The sequence below is a fragment of the Gymnodraco acuticeps genome, unplaced genomic scaffold (genome assembly GCF_902827175.1).
Source record: "Gymnodraco acuticeps unplaced genomic scaffold, fGymAcu1.1, whole genome shotgun sequence".
NCBI lineage: Eukaryota > Metazoa > Chordata > Actinopteri > Perciformes > Bathydraconidae > Gymnodraco > Gymnodraco acuticeps.
Genome location: NW_022989843.1, coordinates 2,695,848 through 2,713,925, shown reverse-complemented (window position 1 = coordinate 2,713,925; position 18,078 = coordinate 2,695,848). Strand labels below are relative to the sequence as shown.

Sequence of the window (18,078 nt, the reverse complement as noted above, 5' to 3'; positions counted from 1 at the left end):
AGCATCTTACTCTTTATAGGGACACAAATTCAGGATATCCAGCCTTTGCTGCTTTGATGTTTATCTACATTGATAGTTAGGCCTAAATGTTATTTGTATGTCCCTTATACATCTTAAACATTATGGACTGGCAATATTTAAAAAGCTAATTTTATTAGACTATATTTAATTTATGTTGTAATTGTATGGGATGATTTTAAGTTTACATATCAATTATAATATGTTATTACTAGTCTAGACTCTAGAGCATGAGACATTCGTGCTTTGATTTCCTAGTGCATGCCTTGTGTATTTCCTGTTGGTGACACATCTTCTTCTATAAACGCTCTCTGCTGCTTCCCTCGTCGTTGATTGGACAGTCTTTGAGCAGATGACCTTCTTATCCGGGTTTTTCTCCCCCAATGCGGAGTGAAATAAAATACAGGGTATGATATTTGTCTTTGACCTAGCACAGTAGACTTGTTTTGACATTTTGTGATATCACACGGAAAATATAATTGCCTTTTAATTGCTTTATGAGGTATAAAGGGACATGGAGCATCATTAAACCTCGACTGGTTTAGCTTTGTATTGGATTAAGGTATTTTATTGGTCTATTTTTGTATGTCCTTTTTGACAGGAGGCTAACTCACTACCTGGGATGGGACTGCTGCAGTATGTCCTGAGGATTTGACCTCGCATGACAACCTCTGGGTCTACACGTCGGTCGTCTGTGTGTAATAATCGTGGTAAAGATATTTAAGGCAAGCCTAATAAAATACTCACATTTAAGGTTTACTATTGAATCTAGTCTTAATCACCCGGTTTGAGAAGATCTATGTTATTGCTGTATAGTCTAAAAATGAATCTTCTATTGATGCCATTGATGTGTGAACTGTTATCAGCATCTTAACCCCTCACCATAATAAACTGCATCATCTGGACCACTATGTGCGTTATGGTATAGACCTCGCTGTTTATAATGACAGTATCGCCATCTTGTGGTGTGTTTCAGCAACTGCAGGGAGCTTTATTTGTATACCGGAAGTATAACTGTGAGGTCGTCATGGGGAGCAAAGTCAGCTCCAAAATGGCAGCTCCGGCCGCTCGAGTTATCCAGGTAACGTAGCTCCTGGTTTTTTGATAATATACTGATCACTGAGTAAAGCTTACATTAACTTTGTAAACTCAAAATGTTGCTTTTCTGTATGTGTTAACATTGAATTATTTTTAAAAGTGAGGCCTTTTTTAGGGTGACAAAACCATCGTACCCTTGTTGATGTCCTTGTTATAGCGCAAAACTCACAGTGTTTGGACAGTAACCGGAAAAAGGTTTTACTTGTTAAATCAATATTACATTTTTCACGACTGATTCCGATTAGTTCAAGATGTAAACCAGCTTACATGTAGTGGAATAACACCATATTTACCTCTGAATTGTTGTGGAGTAGAATTACAAAGTCGTAGCATAACACTGAAATACTAGTAAAGTATTAGTACCTCAGAATTGTATTTAAGTACAGAAATGTACTTGATTACACCACTGCCTATATTTATTTTCCCAGAGAAAACACATTGCTGTGAGTAGTTGTTGTTGTTGTTGTTGGCAGTTAATTTATATATTATTATTTATGACTTCTTTACTTATGTTTAATTCTCTCGCTCAATGACAAATATATTTTATTTTTGAGAGGTTGTTTTACCTACTTTACCCAGTAGCCAGTGGTGAAATGTAAAGCAGTGGTGAAGTTAGATTCAGGTTGGATATTCGGCAGACATTCACTCTGGACCCAGGCCCTTTCTCATTTCACTAATTCCCCTCCTCGACTCCTATCCTCGTGTCTTAGTCCCACCCACAGGAGATGCGAGCGGAGGAGCCGAGGAGAGAGGAGGGGAAGCAGCAGGCGGTTAGAGAAATTAGAAATCCTCTCTGAGCGGTCATTTTAAAGAGACGTCCATTAATGATGACAGGAGGCACAGCAGCCCTCTGTCTGATGGACAGAACTGTGTTCATGATGACTTATATATTTACTTTTAATTCATTGACAGTGCGGTATAATGAGACGATAAAAGGCTACAGATGCAGACATATATACACACACACACATGTATATATAATAATTATATAAATATATACAATTTCAGAATCAAACAAGTATGAGAGCACTCTCATAATAACGTAACACTATCAGAGACTGGATCATATCTTAATAAAATAATATCCAGGGGATGCATGCAGAGCTGTCATTGGCTGAGAAAAGTCCGACCGTGCGTCACGACTCTTTGAAACATTACTGTTGCCGGACATGCATCCGCGGAGGAGCCGTGGAGGAACCATCAGTGTATCCTCGATTATAGCTCGTCCAGAGAGCCTCCTCGACGCTCGATCCTCGGTCCTCGAAGTGCATTTAGAGAAATTAGATGTCCTTCAACATGGCGCGCTGAAATTCATTTCCGGGTCACTACCGGAGGACCGAGAATTCGAGGAGTTGAGGAGGGGTAATTAGTGAGATGAGAAAGGGCCCCAGAGTCGTCTTCTTCCTCAGTTTCTTAGGCCCAATTCCAATTCGACCCCAACACACTTTACACTCTGTTTTAGCGGTCGCGTGGAGGGTCCGCCACATTGCATCCTGTTCCGAACCAACTCGTGGGGAGTGGGTGATAAAGCTCTCAGAGAGGGTGTTTCTCAATGTCAAGGAAGGATGCTCCAGAGCCACTATTTTAAGGATGCTACGTCATCGAGTCCCGCCGAAGGACTGTTCCAATGTCCAGGCTCCTTGGAATTCTACCGAGCCCGGCATCCTTCGTAGCGAGATATTTAGAGGCTGCACATGTGTATCCTCCACGGTCTTAAAATCCCCACAATGCTTTGCGCACGGACCAATTTCCCCAAATCTGTGGCAGAAAATGTAAGGCGGGGCCTCTCATATGACGCACACCTGCACACTTGCTCGCCTGTTCTACTCTTCGTTTTCCGAATGCCAGGAAGGATTCTTGCCTAGCTTCTGAAGGAAGTGACTCGGAAGACATGTCCTACCAAGGAAGCGTCCTCGACATTGAGAAACACCCAGAGGCTGCATCAGTCCTGACTTCACCTGTTGCTCCACCTGGCCGACCCAACGCTGTTTGTGTCCGTCATGAAACACGCTGTTACAAACAGTTCCATGCAAACATGTAATGGTAAACTTCGCAAGCAAATATATACATTTAATATTGACATACAGATGTTGGCAACGTAATGTTTATTTTTTTTAGTAAGGATTATATACCCGTGTCTAGAAAACGTTAAACGTGTGCAATGGATGGTAACGAGCCCACGCTCTCAACACAGGGTTACACCTAGGCAATAAAATACCAGAAGACACACCTCTTTTTGTTAAATTGTAGTCCACTCTCTTTTTCTATAAAATGATAATTCAGCAGTGTATTTATTGAATGGCTTTCTTCTTACATTTAAAATAGTCATTGAAACAATCAGAAATGTTTACAATTTAAAGAAGCAGCTGAGTTTTGTAAAACATTTGTTTAAAATAGAATAATCACAAAAATCCAATAAAAACCGGTGCGTCCTACTAGTCCAGTGTAGTAATCAATGCTGCTTTGATTTGTTGTCAGAGTTTTTTTTCCATAAAATATAAGATAGAAGACTTCCATTCAATAGAAAATAGATGTTTTCGACTTAGTGTATTAATAAGGTCTAGTATGGATTGGGAATCAATGGGTCATATAACACGAGAGCTATTGAAAAGAAACAAGGCTTTTTGAACCAAACTTTCTCAGACGGCTCACAGACTTTGAAACACTAGTCTACGTAGTACTTTTATTCAGGTACATTTACCCAAGTAATACATTTGAGGTACTTGGTTTGGAGTATTTCCTTTTTTTGCAACTTCTTACTTCTGAGGAAAATATTGTACTTATTACTCCAAAATATTTATATTACAGTTTACATTACTTTTCAGATACATGTTTTATATTTTTCATGTCAAGCTAGGCTATTTTTAAAACCCTCTTGTATCAGCTAAACAATGCATTGTCTCAATGCTGAAATCAGAGCTGTGTTTCTAATCAAAAGTTGAATTGCTGTACATTAAACTGCCCAACAGCATAAAGGAGTTAAAGCACAGCTTCCATCACTGTCAGTATCCCAGCAAACAGGTAAACATTGTTTGTGTGGATTAGGACTGTCTAAGGACCTGCAACCGTACTGCAACAGTGTTATTAAAGTTCTCAGCAGGGATACTGCAAAAAACAGCAAATAAAAAGCTAAACTATGTGAATACCTCATAATAAAATGTTAAATATGTTTTTAATTCAGGGTTATTGGACCTGTCAATTCATAGACAAGTTATTATTCACACCGCTGTTTTAATGTTTATGTGTTAGCAGGCTATTCGGCCTCACGCACCTCTCATCAAGTTCCCCAACAGACAAGAATTCCCAAGGCCCAATGGTGAGTATAAAGAAGGTGAATAATGGACGGATAGTGTCCATGATGACCTTAATGCATAATATAAACTAGTATTAAGTTGTTCTGGGCCTATTTTATTGTTTCAAGGTGTATTTTTCTCTGGTTGCATTTACAGTAAAACTGCAATCATTTTGATAAATGTTTACAATAGAATAATAAAATACTCAATAAGATGTATACTCTTCTTAGTGCTTCTTTTATTCATGGTGATTTTGTTTCTAACCTTTTTTTAGTTGTAGAGGTATTGAAAACGTTAGTGGTTAACACTTCTCCACACAAGGCTCCAGCGCCGCCTCCAATACCAAGACCTCATGTACCTTTGACCCCGATCTCTGGCACGGCGGACACCCTGGCCTCCATTCAGCTTCTCCCTGCGAGGTACCGCAGGAGACCCATGACAGTGGAGGAAATGGACTACATCCAGGTGAGGGGCCACACTGAACACCCGACTTTAGACTATACACACAACAATTTGGCCTTAAGCATTTGGTCTCAGTTAGAACAGAGGTTCTATGTGTTTTTAATCAACCAAGGACCCTTTACAAAACATAGAATCTACCAGGAACTCCCCATTTGTCCTTTGGAATAATTTGATAAGGTTAGTTTTCTTTACACTTCCGAGGTCTTGAGTTTTGTAAAGAACCACACAAGAGAAATGTATGAAACACATATTAAACATGTTTGCAGATATGGAGTTATAGATAAGTTAGAATAGGTTTCATTATTTACATTTTTCAGGGACCCCCTGGCATAGAGCCACAAACACTCAGAGAACCACATGACCTTTGTCCTCGAGTTAAAATAAACCTGCAGCATAGTAACCTTTGGCCCTAAGACTCCTATAGGTTTTAACGGTTGTCTGCATTAGTACTGTAGTTATACATAAGTTGATGTTTCAGTGCACTCTAAAATAAAAATGTAACCCATTTATAGACATATTACAACAGGAGGCAAAATCTGAAACAGTAAAGCTTAATAAACGTGTTTTATGCTTTTTTTTCTTCACAGCGTGGGGGACCAGAGTGACATGAAGCAACTTATTCACTGCAACCAAAGTCCTTATTTGTTAGAGATTATTACTTGTCTTTAACTATGTTATTGAGCACAAGATAACCTATTGCCACATGAGACATGATGTAGAATAAAGTATTGCATAAAGCCTGTTAAAATGTACATATGATTATTTTAGATGCGTTTGTATTTAAGTTCATACTTGAGGGATATCTTCATTGTATTACACACAGCAGAGCTTTAACAATAGCAGGTTTCCTTATATCCTGTATAGGGACAGCACATATTACCCACAGGCTTCTTTTAAAACCTTGGTTTTTACATTATAGCAGCTCATCTAAAGATTTTCAGATTATCTTGCGCTTCCCCTGCAATACCACCTCACCTTAATTGTAGCATGAGGCTCTGGTACATACAAGAAAATGATAAGGTTAGTTTGCTTTTCATGTCTTTCACTGCAATACATTGACCGATCTGTGTGTTAGAATACATAAGGCAGAATATGCTGGATCTCAAGTTGCAAAAGGAAAGAGTGAAATGGTGTTCATGTGAACTACTGCTGGATTCAAACTATTAAAAGAATATTGTATTTTATATGTGGTGTTCTTATCATGCTTGATGTTGATGCGTTGACACAAAACAAGCAGAATATAAGGACTCATAAAAAGATGAACAACTTCATATTAATTGTAGGCATTTATTGTTACCGTTGCTAGCATGCTCTATGGTAAACATTAACAACATTGACATTTCACAACAGTGCAGTATGATTGGCCACCATTAATGTGTAAATGGTTGTCTAAGTATCAGATTCTGTAAGCGGTTTAGTTCTTATGAATACTGGCACATTAATACAGACATGATAGAAAGGTGAATATACACTTCACCTATCTGACTAGCAGATTGTCTTCTTAGTCTCCACCAGAGTGCAGAAAGGCTGTCAGATGTAGTTTTAAATTATCTCTTTTTGCCAAGTATTAGGAGAAGTCACACTCTGGCAAACACATAACACCACTCTGTTAGTAAGTACATGTCTGCCTTTGTGCAAAAAATAAAATAACAACCAACTCCTAGACGCATGAATTCCATTAGACAACAATCCATGGCTTTACAAAAATAACTGGAGGTTCAAAACCAATTTCAAACACGACCTATGAAGTTTATGAAGAAGAAAGTGCTGTATTTTCATATATTAATATAAACGCTTACAGCAACAGGGGAACTGTCAAGTCACAAATGGGCACAACACTAGAAGAAACACTGAATTACTGATTATTTGGGGTGAATATTCTATTCTACGCGCGTCAGTCACAACATTAAAAGCTTCTTGTTACTGAGAAACATTTCTAGTTGTGGATAAGGTAGGAGCAAAAGCCACACTAAACATTGCAATACAGCAGAAGCAATCTTTGCTTCGAACTGGAGGCCAAAGGACTCGTCAATTGCTCTGTTCGTCCTGTTCCTCAAAAGCAGGTAAGAAATCAGCGATACTGTCCACTATGTAGTCGGGCACAAAGCTGTGGTTGGTGGTCAGCTCACTATCCCTGTACTCCTCCGCATCCTTGGTCTGAGACACCCCGGTGAGAGTGAGCATGGTGTCCAGCCTGCAGTTGGCCCCGAACAGCATGTCGGTCTCCAGACGGTCCCCGATCATCAGGCACTTGGCGGGGTCCACCCCTTCGAACTGACTGGAGATGCACTCGAACATGAAGCGGCTGGGCTTCCCGATCACTGTGGCCTTACGACCTGAGGACACCTCCAGGGCCGCAGTGAGGGACCCAGACCCTGCCGGGGGTGAAGATAAAAAGGTTAGACTAAAGTGAATCTTAAGAGATGTCCTCCAACAATCACACACTAACCCGACTCCCTCAAGTATTTTGTCTAAGTACCAAAAAGCAACGGCAACCCACCTATCACAAACAGTTCTGCAATGTTGATTTATGGTTTTAGTGCTTCTGTGACCATTGTATTGCATGTGCTAGTCTACTACAAATCCCATAGTAATAACCAAGATTTTCTATGATTAACTAGAATGACTTACTGCTGTAAAACTCCCTCAACCAGTCAAGCTGCATTTAAAATCCCTGTCTGCTAAATTGCAATATCAATACTTTTTCCGTATCTCACAGCCCTAATTTACATTATCTGATTTAAAGTCTATATAACTTAGGTATGCAGTTCATTCATTGCTTTTAACTAACATTTCCAATCTAAGGAAACTGCCAGCAGCTATCTTAACACATTATTGCTTCATTACAGAGAGACACTTGTTTCATTTCCTTTAAGTGCAACATAAAAATTCATTTGCAGGTTCTTCAGACTTAAACTTGATTACATAATAGACACAACTGAAAACCGCCTTGGAGCCTCACATTACTGCGGCCCTGGAAGGCTGTAGTTCACATTTGGTCAGATAATAAGTAACGATTATGGGTACACGCAACATATATTGCAATATGCAGGGCTAAAGCTAAAGGCATTCAACAGGTCCTGCATTATTGTAGGGTACATTTATGGTATACATATATGGTATATTTACCCTAGAAATAATACAATTAAACTGTCATGTGCAGGCTTTCTTGCTCTTCAAATAGAAGACCCCTTGAGGATGATGGTGTACATAAACAATGCACAGTGAGTGTGAAGAATGGCTATCAATCCCCATTAAAGATTTCAACATAAATCAAATAGCCACACTTATGATGAGTTCTTTCTGCCCATGTTTGAGGTATGGTATCTGCGCTAAATTATATTCTGGTGCAAGAAGCTTAAAAATACAAAATCTGAAAAGGTACAGCTAAATACTTTTTCAAGAAACAATGTCATTTTAACCAGGTGTTCTGCACTTCCTTTGGAAAGTGAAAACGATTCTTTACACACCAATATAGTCTAATTATCACACAAAAAACAAGCTCATATTAGTTTATTCTTATTTTCCAGCATCTTTTCACCCAGTGTTTTTTGTATTTCAGTTTAAGGGTCATTCCAGAATTGGAGGACAATTTAGACACCAACATTTTTGAAAAATGAACCTTTTATTTTATAATTTTTTTTAATGTATTTAGGAAAAACAGATAACAAACCATCAAAAAAAGTTATTTGCCCAGCTAGGCATCAAATTAATATTTTCCAATGAAGAATTACCCCTGTTACTCTATAGTAACAGGGTTGAAAATCAATGCTAATTTGAGCTTTAACCTCAGGAATTATTGCTAGATGTAGCATGTAATGCTACTTTCAAGGCAAGGATAAACTTGGATATCTAATGCAAGAAAGATAACTTTGAAATTAATATGCTTTAATCTGATAATATGAGTAACATTGAGTGGGTCGGAGTGCCACACTCTTTTAAGATTGTAAAAATATGAAAAATGAAAGAGGACTTAGTTTTGGTCTACCCATGGCACTAGCACATGGCTTGCTGATGTCACTTCCTGTGTGTCATCTGATTTACAGTTTGTTCACTTCCTGTGCCAATCTAAAAAGGTTTGGGTAACAGGGTTGAAGGTTGAACGCATGTTGAGGGACACACCTTCTGTGCAAAATTACTGTTATTTAAAATATGTTTATGATTTAACAAATTGATTTTACCATTACAAGAGACATATATCAATAGAATAATACCAACAAAAGTAAATAAAATCCCTATTTTAAATGTTATATTTGACATGCAAGTTGGTCACCAAGAAGCTGTTCGAGAGCTATTTGATAATTTAAATAATATTTTGAAACCACTTTTTCTACAACTTTATATACATTTTGTCTCAATACAAGTATGTTTAACACAACAAGTGCATGTTTTAGCATGTTGGGCATGGATTATTAGATTTTGTATATGGGGGACATGAAATGTCCTCCAATTCTGGAATGACCCTTAAACAGTGTATACCAGAAAGAAAAAAAATCATGGGATTAAACCATGTAGAACTTTTACTTGTATTGGAGTTATTTGTTCACTGTGTGGTATTATTACTTACTAAAGCAACTTATCTCAATACTTCTTTTACCACTGGTAATAATTATTTAGTGAAGCTTAAGTGTGCAACTTCAAGCTATTGTAGGAAAAGTGGGTGAATTAATGAAAAAAGAACTACAATCAATGAGAAATTCTTATAATGGTCACACCAAACTGATGTTCCAGCTCTAGCTGAATACTGGGGCCTGTGCCTAATAGGCCCTACAATAATCTATAAAGGGTACTTGGCACCAATACAAGTTCAGTGCAGTGCATAACACTGGAGAGGCCGAGCATTAACAATGGAGGCATCACCACCACCTACCTGGCAGTATCCGGCCCCCTGACAGAGGGTGCCAGGGGTCGATGTCGGTCGCCAGGAACAGACAGTCCGGGTCCTTCAGGTAGCACGACGCTTTGGCCAGTTTGAGAAAAGTCATTTTATCGTCATGTCCCACCAGCACTGCCTTGACGTCCGGGGCCAGGGGGCAGTTGTAGATGGTGGCGTCCGGGTCCTCCGCGTCCTCCACGCAGGGGACGCCCGCCTCCTGCAGCTCGGAGCGCAGTGCCTCGCAGCCCATGACGAACACCTGGCCGGTGATCTTCACCACGTCCCTCAGGTAGAGAGCCGAGCAGTACGACGAGCTGAAGATCTGCTCCAGCATCACGTCGGTGAAGCCGAGCCGAGAGAACTTGTGCACATATTTCTCCCGGGGCCTGGTGCAGTTGTTGGTGACGAACAATACGTTTTTACCGTTCCGTATCAGCGAATTCACCACCGTCGCCGCGCCCGTCACCGCCTTCTCTCCGTGCCACAGGACTCCGTCGCAGTCCAGCAGGATGAAGTCCTTCGCCTCCAGCAGGTTCCTAAGCTGCGGACCTCGAATTTTCTGGCAGCCTTTGAAGGCGCCTGCCATTCCGAAGTTTTCCTCGGTATCCTCCGTGTTTCACCTGTTAGTGTTTCCCCATATTAACAGCTGGTGCATAATGTACAAAACAGAGGCTATAAAATAAATAAATTTCAGGAAATCACATAACAGAGTCCTTGCAACGGTTACATACACCGACCAGAGAGCTACATAAACATTGACGCCTAACCACGCCCACGTTGTCGACCCTGACCAATTAAACGACAGCATTTTAACCAATCAGGTTCGTGCGAGTCACCAGACTTTTATGAGGAACATCCTCTAAAAAATGGCATTGCGCTCCCCTAGCGGCGGAAAGACACTTTTAAATATGACATTGTATGTTGTGTTTTAATGTTAAACACATAACATTACATGAATCTGCAAAACATGTTTTATTTCCTCTGAGATCATGACCCTGAACAGCATTATAACATTGTAGGGGGTTCAGAAGAAAGCTCATTTCCAATGAATCTATACATTGAATTAGGTTACTTAATGTATAGGCTATAACTACTTCATTGTATAGTTCATCATATTTTTGTGTACCAAATCTCATCTTTAATATAGAGTTATTTTTAGCTAAATGTAGTGGGAAAGTGCAAGGCTTCCCTCTTAAACATGGTTAATTGCAGAGCAAACGAATACACATAAAGTAATACTCAAATTAAGAACAAGGGGCAGTTCAAACATGAAGGTTGTAATGTGTCCCTTCAATATTTGGCCATCCAAATATAATGAGGATAAGCTAAATATTGGAAACACCTAATGATATGCAATACAATTGTATAACTGTCTTTATATATTTTTTAAATCTTTTTAAGTACAGCCAGACAAAAAAAAAAAGATTTCAGTGAATCTAGTGTTGCAGCAATGTAAAGTTGCACACAATCTTAACAGTGTATTAGTATTTTAATGGTATAGTCACAGTGCATTGGTATTAACCTTTATATATACAGTCTATGCCTGGTATTAACCTACCAGATTCAGAACATTTAACTTAAGTAACACTATTTGATAATATGTACTTGCTTATAAGTAGGCCTAGAATTGGGCTTAACTATTGTTTCATAAGTCATGTTTTTTTAGGCACAAGATTCACTTTCTCAATTAGGTCTTCTTCCCAGGTCACTAGATGGAGCTATAATCCACAAACAGTACAGATAAATGAAATCCATCAACGGTCACCTTCTCTACTGTCTGATTCTATCTTCCCATTTGCCTGTTACTTACTCACTGAAACTCACAGAGCCAATAGCCAAGGTAAACATTAAAGCCCATCAAATGTATTTATCGTTTTGTCTTTGAACTTAGGGTTTTACTTTTGACATTCAATAATTACAGTACATATTCATAAATATACTACAAATTATAAATACAGAAATATATTGATATTTTGTTTCAATTGTGTCACTATTTTCAAGCCTAATTTAAATGACAAAAAAATAAGAAAAAAGACAGACAGGAACAGGCTACTAGAGTAGATCCAGTTTTAATGCAATTATGTCAAACGTTCTTTTTTCACACTTAACAAAAACACATCAGAGCCTTTACACATCCCTCTGAGTTAAAAATAACACATCCATGATTTAAGAAACTTTACATCAATTATTTCCTCCCTCTTGCCCCATCTAATGTGACATAGTGATGCAACTATACTTTATTTTTAATTAATAGTATCTTGCTTGTGACAGCAGGTCACCTGAAGTAGTCCTGTTTTGCCTAAATGCCATGGTTGTTAGTCAAGTTAAAATAAATGATTTAATTTCTAGCTTAAAACAAAAAAATAACAAAATGTTATTGTAGTTATATTATTAATGATGACTATTTCTAGCTTCTTTCTCTCAAAGCTTTGTTTCTGATTTCAATAATTGTCTGTGTTTTCTTTTTCATTGTTGTGTCCTTCTTCTTCATCATTAAAGTTTCCTCTGTGTTTGCCTCTTTCCTTTTTTTCCCCACCGGTGGTCCTGTTGTCTCATGCTTTGGCTGCTTTGCCCTGCCTGTTTAGGATTGCGTGCGAGACAGAGGAAGACTCACTGGCACCTTCAACTGCCAGCCCAACAGACGAATGAAATGCAGGGAAGGAATGAAAGAATGGACAGCTGAATGGACACAGAACAAGCTGTCCTAATTGGTCATTATTTCCTTGCTAATCTATATTTTCCTCCCTGCTAACCCCCAACACAGATGTGAAGAGTGGGAGGGAGGACAGAACAGAGAGGGGGGTCCTCCAAGGCCTGGGCTGCTTTCAAGGATGGCTTGAGCGCTGACCGTGAACGCTGCTGTACGCTTTTGTGCCTTGTTTAGAAAGGGGAAGGAGACTCAGCGGAAACCAGCAGAGGAGGGTGTGGGGGTCAGAGGGGAGACTTGCAGGTGGTTGATAATTGAAGAGCCAGTAGACCATTACGCTGCCCCAAATACACACATCCAGATACACACGTGCATAAACACACTCTCCAGGTAGAGCATACCTTTTTGAGAGTTCAGGTATATTCTATGACTATCAATATATTGCATCTACACAAAAGTACCCACCTAGCCTAGCATTGCAGCACAAAGAATGTCTCAACAAACATCAATATACTCTTAGGCTGGCTGCCACACGAAACAACACAAAAGCACAAAAGCAGTGCTTGGTGGGGTGAGTGTGTTTGCATGTCTACTATCAGCCACCCTTGCTTGCAGCACAGTCAGGTCAAAGCAGCACAGAGGTGTTGGACAATGTGGCACTGCAGAACAAATGAGATGTCTGGTAGTCACGATGGCGCTGGGAGGGGAGAGGGCAGGACACTTGGCATTAAAAGGTTACTGGCTTAAGAGAAACTGGAAATGCAGAATATGAAACTCTATTCAGTATGCAAATTCGAGCAAATCAAAGTTATGCAACGTTATTCCTACCATCAAAACAGTTTTTAATGCATTGTTTGCACATTTATGTGAAATCCTTAAAAACAATAATATTTTCTTTTATTATTTTCAACTTTTCTTTTGATAATTAAAGGGAATTTTTTCTGAATTAAAATACCAATATTTTCTGGTGAATTGTTATGAATAGATTACAACAAGACTGGATTATTAGTTGTACTTCGGCAGTATTTTAGGTTTGCAGTAAATTCTCATATTGGCATTGGTGCAAGTCCAACATAAACTCAATCTCAGAACTGAATTAAACATCTAAAGTGTCCCTTAGCACTGCTATTGTACTTTTTTGTGTTTGTCCCTGCTATTCTTCTTCCTACAGAAAGTCCAGCAGAGAACTACAGGTCCCAGAAGCCCCAGGAAGAGAAGAAGCGCCAGGTCCAGCAGGTATCTCTGGTACCAGGCTTGTGTCAGTGAAGCAGGCCTTAGATGAGCTCCACCTCCACTATGCAGGATGTGCTCAACCCACTGGATGAGTCGAAGGGCTGGAGGGACAGGATGAGATTTGTGGATCCTGCTAAGGGACAAAGCTGAAGACTTGATCCTATAAAGGAATATAATCGGAAGAAAGAGAAATGAGGAGTAATTACAGACATATCTGTGCTGTACTGGCATCACCAATGTTGCCCACATACTGTACCTGACGTCCTGTGTGAGTTTTTGAATTGTGGAGCTGAGCAGCTCCCTGGTGATGTGTGTGGGGTTGATGGTGAGGCCAAGTCCCTTTGTTTCAGCCCTCACCACATTATCAAACTGATCCCCAAACAGAGGGATTCCCAGCACAGGAACAGCATGGTACACCGCCTGGAGCAGGCTGTTTTGTCCACCATGGGTGATGAAGAGACGAGCTTTATTGTGGCCTGGGGTAAACAGAAAATAGGGAAAACATCATCACTGATTAGAGGAAGTTAGAGTGTTGTGGTTTGGAATAATACAACAGTCTTACTCTGGGATACTGAACTTGCTTTGTCCGGGGGCCGCTTTTGAAAAATAAGAGAAATTAAGGCAATGAAGCATGGACATCTGTCAAGAAGATCCTCCTCTCGAGCCTTTTGAAAATTATCAAGCTCTTTGTGTCTATTTTGATAATTTATTCTTAATGGAGTCTTGCATGGTACCTATCTTGCTGAAGGTTCAGCATCACTGGTCTATCTTATAGGTTAAGGCTCATTACACTGAGGGCTAAACCACTGCCAACACTCATTGGATGGGGAGGCACAGCAAGATAATTACGCCACAGAGCAGCGACCATGATCATTCATGCTGTATTTGAATCTTACTCCTACTCTAAATGAGATCAAATTGTTTAACTGAACATTAAAGCAAGTAGTTGAGTTGTTTTGTATTACTTTGAAATTGAAGGTGCATGCATTCACGATTATATCTTGAAACTGTTTGTTTTAATCGTTCTTCAGGTGGTGCGTAATGCCCGCAATTTAAAATGTTTTTAACAGGATTAGAATAAGAGAGGCTCTTACCCAGCAGATCATTAAGAGGCAGCCAGTCCCTTATCATGAGATTAGAAGGTTTATCCAGATGAGATGGCCAGCGCATGGGGTCATACCTGCAAGCCAAACACTGCATTTGTAGGCATTTCCCTCAACATCCTTACATATAGATTTAAAAAAAAAAAAAAAAATTCATCTTTCCATAATTCGGGGGAAATATTTGTATTTTCCCTCCCCTCATTTATGTCTTTGTCAAAAGTGAGATCTGTGAGGAAGAAAGCTAAAAGTGTTATTTATTATGCCTGTATGAATTGTGTAATGCTTTCACCTCCAGAAAACCCCCTGAGGGATCCTAGAGAAGCCGGCCACCAGCTCCACAAGCAGACGCTCCACAGAGACTGAGGACACCATTGATCCCAAAGTCACGACAATAAAACCTGCCTCTCCAAAACTGGAGATCCACAACTCAAGATCCTGCAAAGGGTTTGGGTATGGGTAATACAGGAAATGTGTGAAGGTACATTTACATAGTTGATTAAGGCAGGATGAGGGAGAGAAGGATGTAGATGCAGAGGTGAAGGGGGAGTAAAAAAGGTCAAGAGAGGGAAGGAAGGCTTGTTCATTTAAATCTTAGTCACACTAATGGATTTGGATATTTGGATATGAGAATGAAGAGAAGAGACCTGCTCCAGAGGCTTGGCAGGTTTACTCAGCAGACCTCCCACCAGCACCGTGTAAGGCATGAGGGGCTGGGGGAACTCCAGTGAAAAGTCAGTGTTGAAGGCCCAGAGTTCAGCTCCTCCATGTAACTCCTTCAGACCTCCAGGGGGGGGTCCTGACTCAAGGTGGCGCTCAGCTACTTCCCTAAATGTCCGCCATACAAGTTCCTGGCCTAGACACAATACACACATCATTCACATGTATGCTCAACATTTTAGAAGTCATTCAGATTCCTTATTACTTGTTAATGAGTTTAAGCTAAACCACTTGCTGACTAGTTGCAAACACAGAACATTCTTTAAGGAACAAATAGAAAGTACATATTTTTAAATCAGGATAGTAGGCCAATGCAGATGGGAACAATGTTAAAAATGGAGCAAAGAAGAAAGATTTATATATGATGGAAACAAATGTAAACATGCTCACCACATGTACAATTTGTCGAAATAAAAAATGAAAGGGAAATGATGATAAAGAAAACAATTATGTCCTGAAAAGCAGCTGAGAGAACTGAGAGAAGAATGAGACGTGAGAAGAAATATAATATAAAATAACCATGACATCTATACAAATATAATCTAGTGTCATGTGGCTTACCCTAAACATGTGTGTTATTATGCAAGGCAAACAAAGACACTGTGTGATCTCTAATGTAAGACCATTCTTACCAACAAGAGACAAGACAGAATAGAAGAGGTTCTTTGCACGACCCCAGAGGCTCATGTGGTCGGACAGCTGGGAGCTGAAGACTGGCACGTGGGACACCGGGCTGGGGAGGGCGATAGACAGCGGGCCGTTCAGAGTGCCGGGGTAGAAAGCTATGTAACGGACCCCTGGGGTAAATCAAGAGTAAAGAGCATAGAACTGTTGTAAATGTATTCATGGTTGTTGGTAGATAAATAAAACACCATAAATCTGGCCTCACAATTAATTTGAATTAGTATATCTGCAATGAATAAAAGTGGCAAGGTATTGATAAATAATACATAACTGTTGAAATGGGAAAGATTTAAAGGAAGACAGTAATTATGAAAATAACCAAGGTGATAGGAAGAGCAGATGTACCAAGTTTGTGTGCCAGGATGAAGGAGCAGGGGTTAAAAGCATCAAGGATGGCGATGTCATAGTTTTCCCTCTGGAGGAAACTTATAATGTCTTTGTCCGCTAACAGCCTGTCACACTGATAGGACAGGTGCCCCATGAAGTTTAGAAAGTTCTTAAAGCTATCCCTGAGAGAGAAAAAAGAAAGCAAGAAAATGACAGAGGGGAGTCGAAATCATAAAAATATTTAAATCTGATATAATACAATGACGCAAGTTACAAATATCTTAAACTCTAAGAAAGTTCAGAATTCTAAATGAGTATCAGACAAATTCAAGAGCTACAAAATGCCAGACTCAAAAGTTGAAAACTAAATTAGGTAGTTTATAAGAGTTCTCTCTTTCTTCTAAAATAATTCAATTGTATCTAAGTGTCCAAGAAATCTGGGGATACCTTCCCAGTAAAAACTGTGTCTGTTGCTCCAGGAACCAGCCATTGTATTCTCTGATGTATTCCTCTCCTACGGACCAAGTGGTCGTCTGGTAGCTGTCTGCACGGCCAGCATAGGAAAAACCTAACAGCAATTCACAGGTTCAGAGATGTGTAGTAATTTATATGAAAGAAACTGTGACAAAATATGCCATGAGTTGTGCAAGAATACTTTCTGTACATGTGTGTGTGTACTAGTTTACCTTTGATAACAGGGTTGCCCTGTTGCAAGAGCATACGGACCTGATGGCCATGCTCGTGTAAGTTATGAGAAATTTCATCTAATAATAAGTAGTGGCTTCCTCCTAGAGAAAGTGAGAGAAGAGGAATTATAACAAATCACTATGCTGTCTGAAAAATGGCTCATACAGCATACATTTGAATATTAAAATGTTAAGGAGACGCTCATTTATTTTATATTTCTGAACACATTTTTAAAATGAATACATTTATTACTACCATTGAAGGGCACTCTATTACTCACCAATTAGACAGACAGTCAGGATTTTGGCAGACTGAAGTACTGGAAGAGCCAGAAGAGGAAACATCCAATACAATACAAATCCCATGTTGTTTTTAGAGTGCCACACACTGACCTGCAGCCAAAGTCTTCTTGAAATAGTCTTCCTATTCAAATGTAACTGTAAGGACAACCTTGCTTTGTCAACAAGAAGTCCTTATGATAAATGATGCCCCTTTAACTCCGTAATCGCAGCAACAAAGTTAGATCCAGGGAATATCTGAAGCAAACAGGTCCTAAAACAGAGCTATGATCCAGACCAATGAAACATTTTCCAAGATAAATTAGCAGGAAAAGACACAGAAGTGCCAATAAAAAACTCAGGGAAAAGTGTTCAAACTCTTGATAAAATCAAATGTTCAATGCACCACGTTACGTCCTGAAAGTCTTCCCTTGGATCTCAGGTCCGTTTAGCCAGGAGTAAAGACGGTTCATATGTTTGCAGTGGTCGATGTCAAAGGTCCAACATTAAGACTTTGATGAATTCCTTATTCAGAAGGTTTTGGATGCAAGTCTGCAAGTATGATACTGTCTCCATGATACATGTCAGCGGCACTGTTTTCTCTATAAGTCACTGAGAGGTCCAAGAGCCTTGGACCTGTCCTGCAGTGATAATG

General features: G+C 39.5%; 3 protein-coding genes across 9 annotated transcripts; 1 reads left to right on the top strand and 2 right to left on the bottom strand.

The window, feature by feature from the left end:
* Positions 1–421: 421 nt before the first annotated feature.
* mrps36 (mitochondrial ribosomal protein S36) lies at positions 422–6,055 on the top strand. 6 transcript variants are annotated; one of them, XM_034237577.1, is made up of 5 exons: positions 422–743; positions 995–1,099; positions 4,369–4,432; positions 4,731–4,874; positions 5,459–6,055. In XM_034237577.1, the coding sequence occupies exons 2-5, from the start codon at positions 1,046–1,048 to the stop codon at positions 5,479–5,481; spliced, it is 285 nt and encodes a 94-aa protein (XP_034093468.1). In that variant the 5' UTR covers positions 422–743; positions 995–1,045; the 3' UTR covers positions 5,482–6,055. The 6 variants fall into 6 exon arrangements, with proteins under 6 accessions (XP_034093468.1, XP_034093463.1, XP_034093457.1 ...); XM_034237572.1 differs by having other exon boundaries at positions 4,366–4,432; XM_034237566.1 differs by having other exon boundaries at positions 440–743; positions 4,684–4,874.
* An 83-nt stretch (positions 6,056–6,138) lies between these two features.
* On the bottom strand, positions 6,139–10,524 carry pdxp (pyridoxal (pyridoxine, vitamin B6) phosphatase). Its single transcript, XM_034237545.1, has 2 exons — positions 9,742–10,524; positions 6,139–7,246 (listed from the first exon to the last, which is right to left on the bottom strand). The coding sequence occupies exons 1-2, from the start codon at positions 10,331–10,333 to the stop codon at positions 6,900–6,902; spliced, it is 939 nt and encodes a 312-aa protein (XP_034093436.1). The 5' UTR covers positions 10,334–10,524; the 3' UTR covers positions 6,139–6,899.
* Positions 10,525–11,797: 1,273 nt separating this feature from the next.
* Positions 11,798–18,075, bottom strand: LOC117561234 (UDP-glucuronosyltransferase 3A1-like). Of its 2 annotated transcripts, XM_034238536.1 has the most exons (10): positions 17,426–18,075; positions 17,145–17,246; positions 16,906–17,026; positions 16,477–16,640; positions 16,080–16,244; positions 15,375–15,583; positions 15,020–15,165; positions 14,722–14,807; positions 13,884–14,103; positions 11,798–13,787 (listed from the first exon to the last, which is right to left on the bottom strand). In XM_034238536.1, the coding sequence occupies exons 1-10, from the start codon at positions 17,508–17,510 to the stop codon at positions 13,520–13,522; spliced, it is 1,566 nt and encodes a 521-aa protein (XP_034094427.1). In that variant the 5' UTR covers positions 17,511–18,075; the 3' UTR covers positions 11,798–13,519. The 2 variants fall into 2 exon arrangements, with proteins under 2 accessions (XP_034094427.1, XP_034094419.1); XM_034238528.1 differs by having other exon boundaries at positions 11,798–14,103.
* Between the last annotated feature and the right edge of the window lie 3 nt (positions 18,076–18,078).

Bases quoted from the DNA above. Each gene is read 5' to 3' on its own strand.
- mrps36 (XM_034237553.1), top strand. From the start codon at position 1,046: ATGGGGAGCAAAGTCAGCTCCAAAATGGCAGCTCCGGCCGCTCGAGTT. The intron at 1,100-4,365 runs GTAACGTAGCTC...TTTATGTGTTAG, and splicing joins CGGCCGCTCGAGTTATCCAG to CAGGCTATTCGGCCTCACGC. The intron at 4,433-4,683 runs GTGAGTATAAAG...ACCTTTTTTTAG, and splicing joins AGAATTCCCAAGGCCCAATG to TTGTAGAGGTATTGAAAACG.
- pdxp (XM_034237545.1), bottom strand. From the start codon at position 10,333: ATGGCAGGCGCCTTCAAAGGCTGCCAGAAAATTCGAGGTCCGCAGCTT. The intron at 7,247-9,741 runs GTAGGTGGTGGT...CACCCCCGGCAG, and splicing joins AGGGGGCCGGATACTGCCAG to GGTCTGGGTCCCTCACTGCG.
- LOC117561234 (XM_034238528.1), bottom strand. From the start codon at position 17,510: ATGGGATTTGTATTGTATTGGATGTTTCCTCTTCTGGCTCTTCCAGTA. The intron at 16,641-16,905 runs GTATCCCCAGAT...TTTCTCTCTCAG, and splicing joins ACACAGTTTTTACTGGGAAG to GGATAGCTTTAAGAACTTTC. The intron at 16,245-16,476 runs GTACATCTGCTC...GATTTACCCCAG, and splicing joins CATCCTGGCACACAAACTTG to GGGTCCGTTACATAGCTTTC.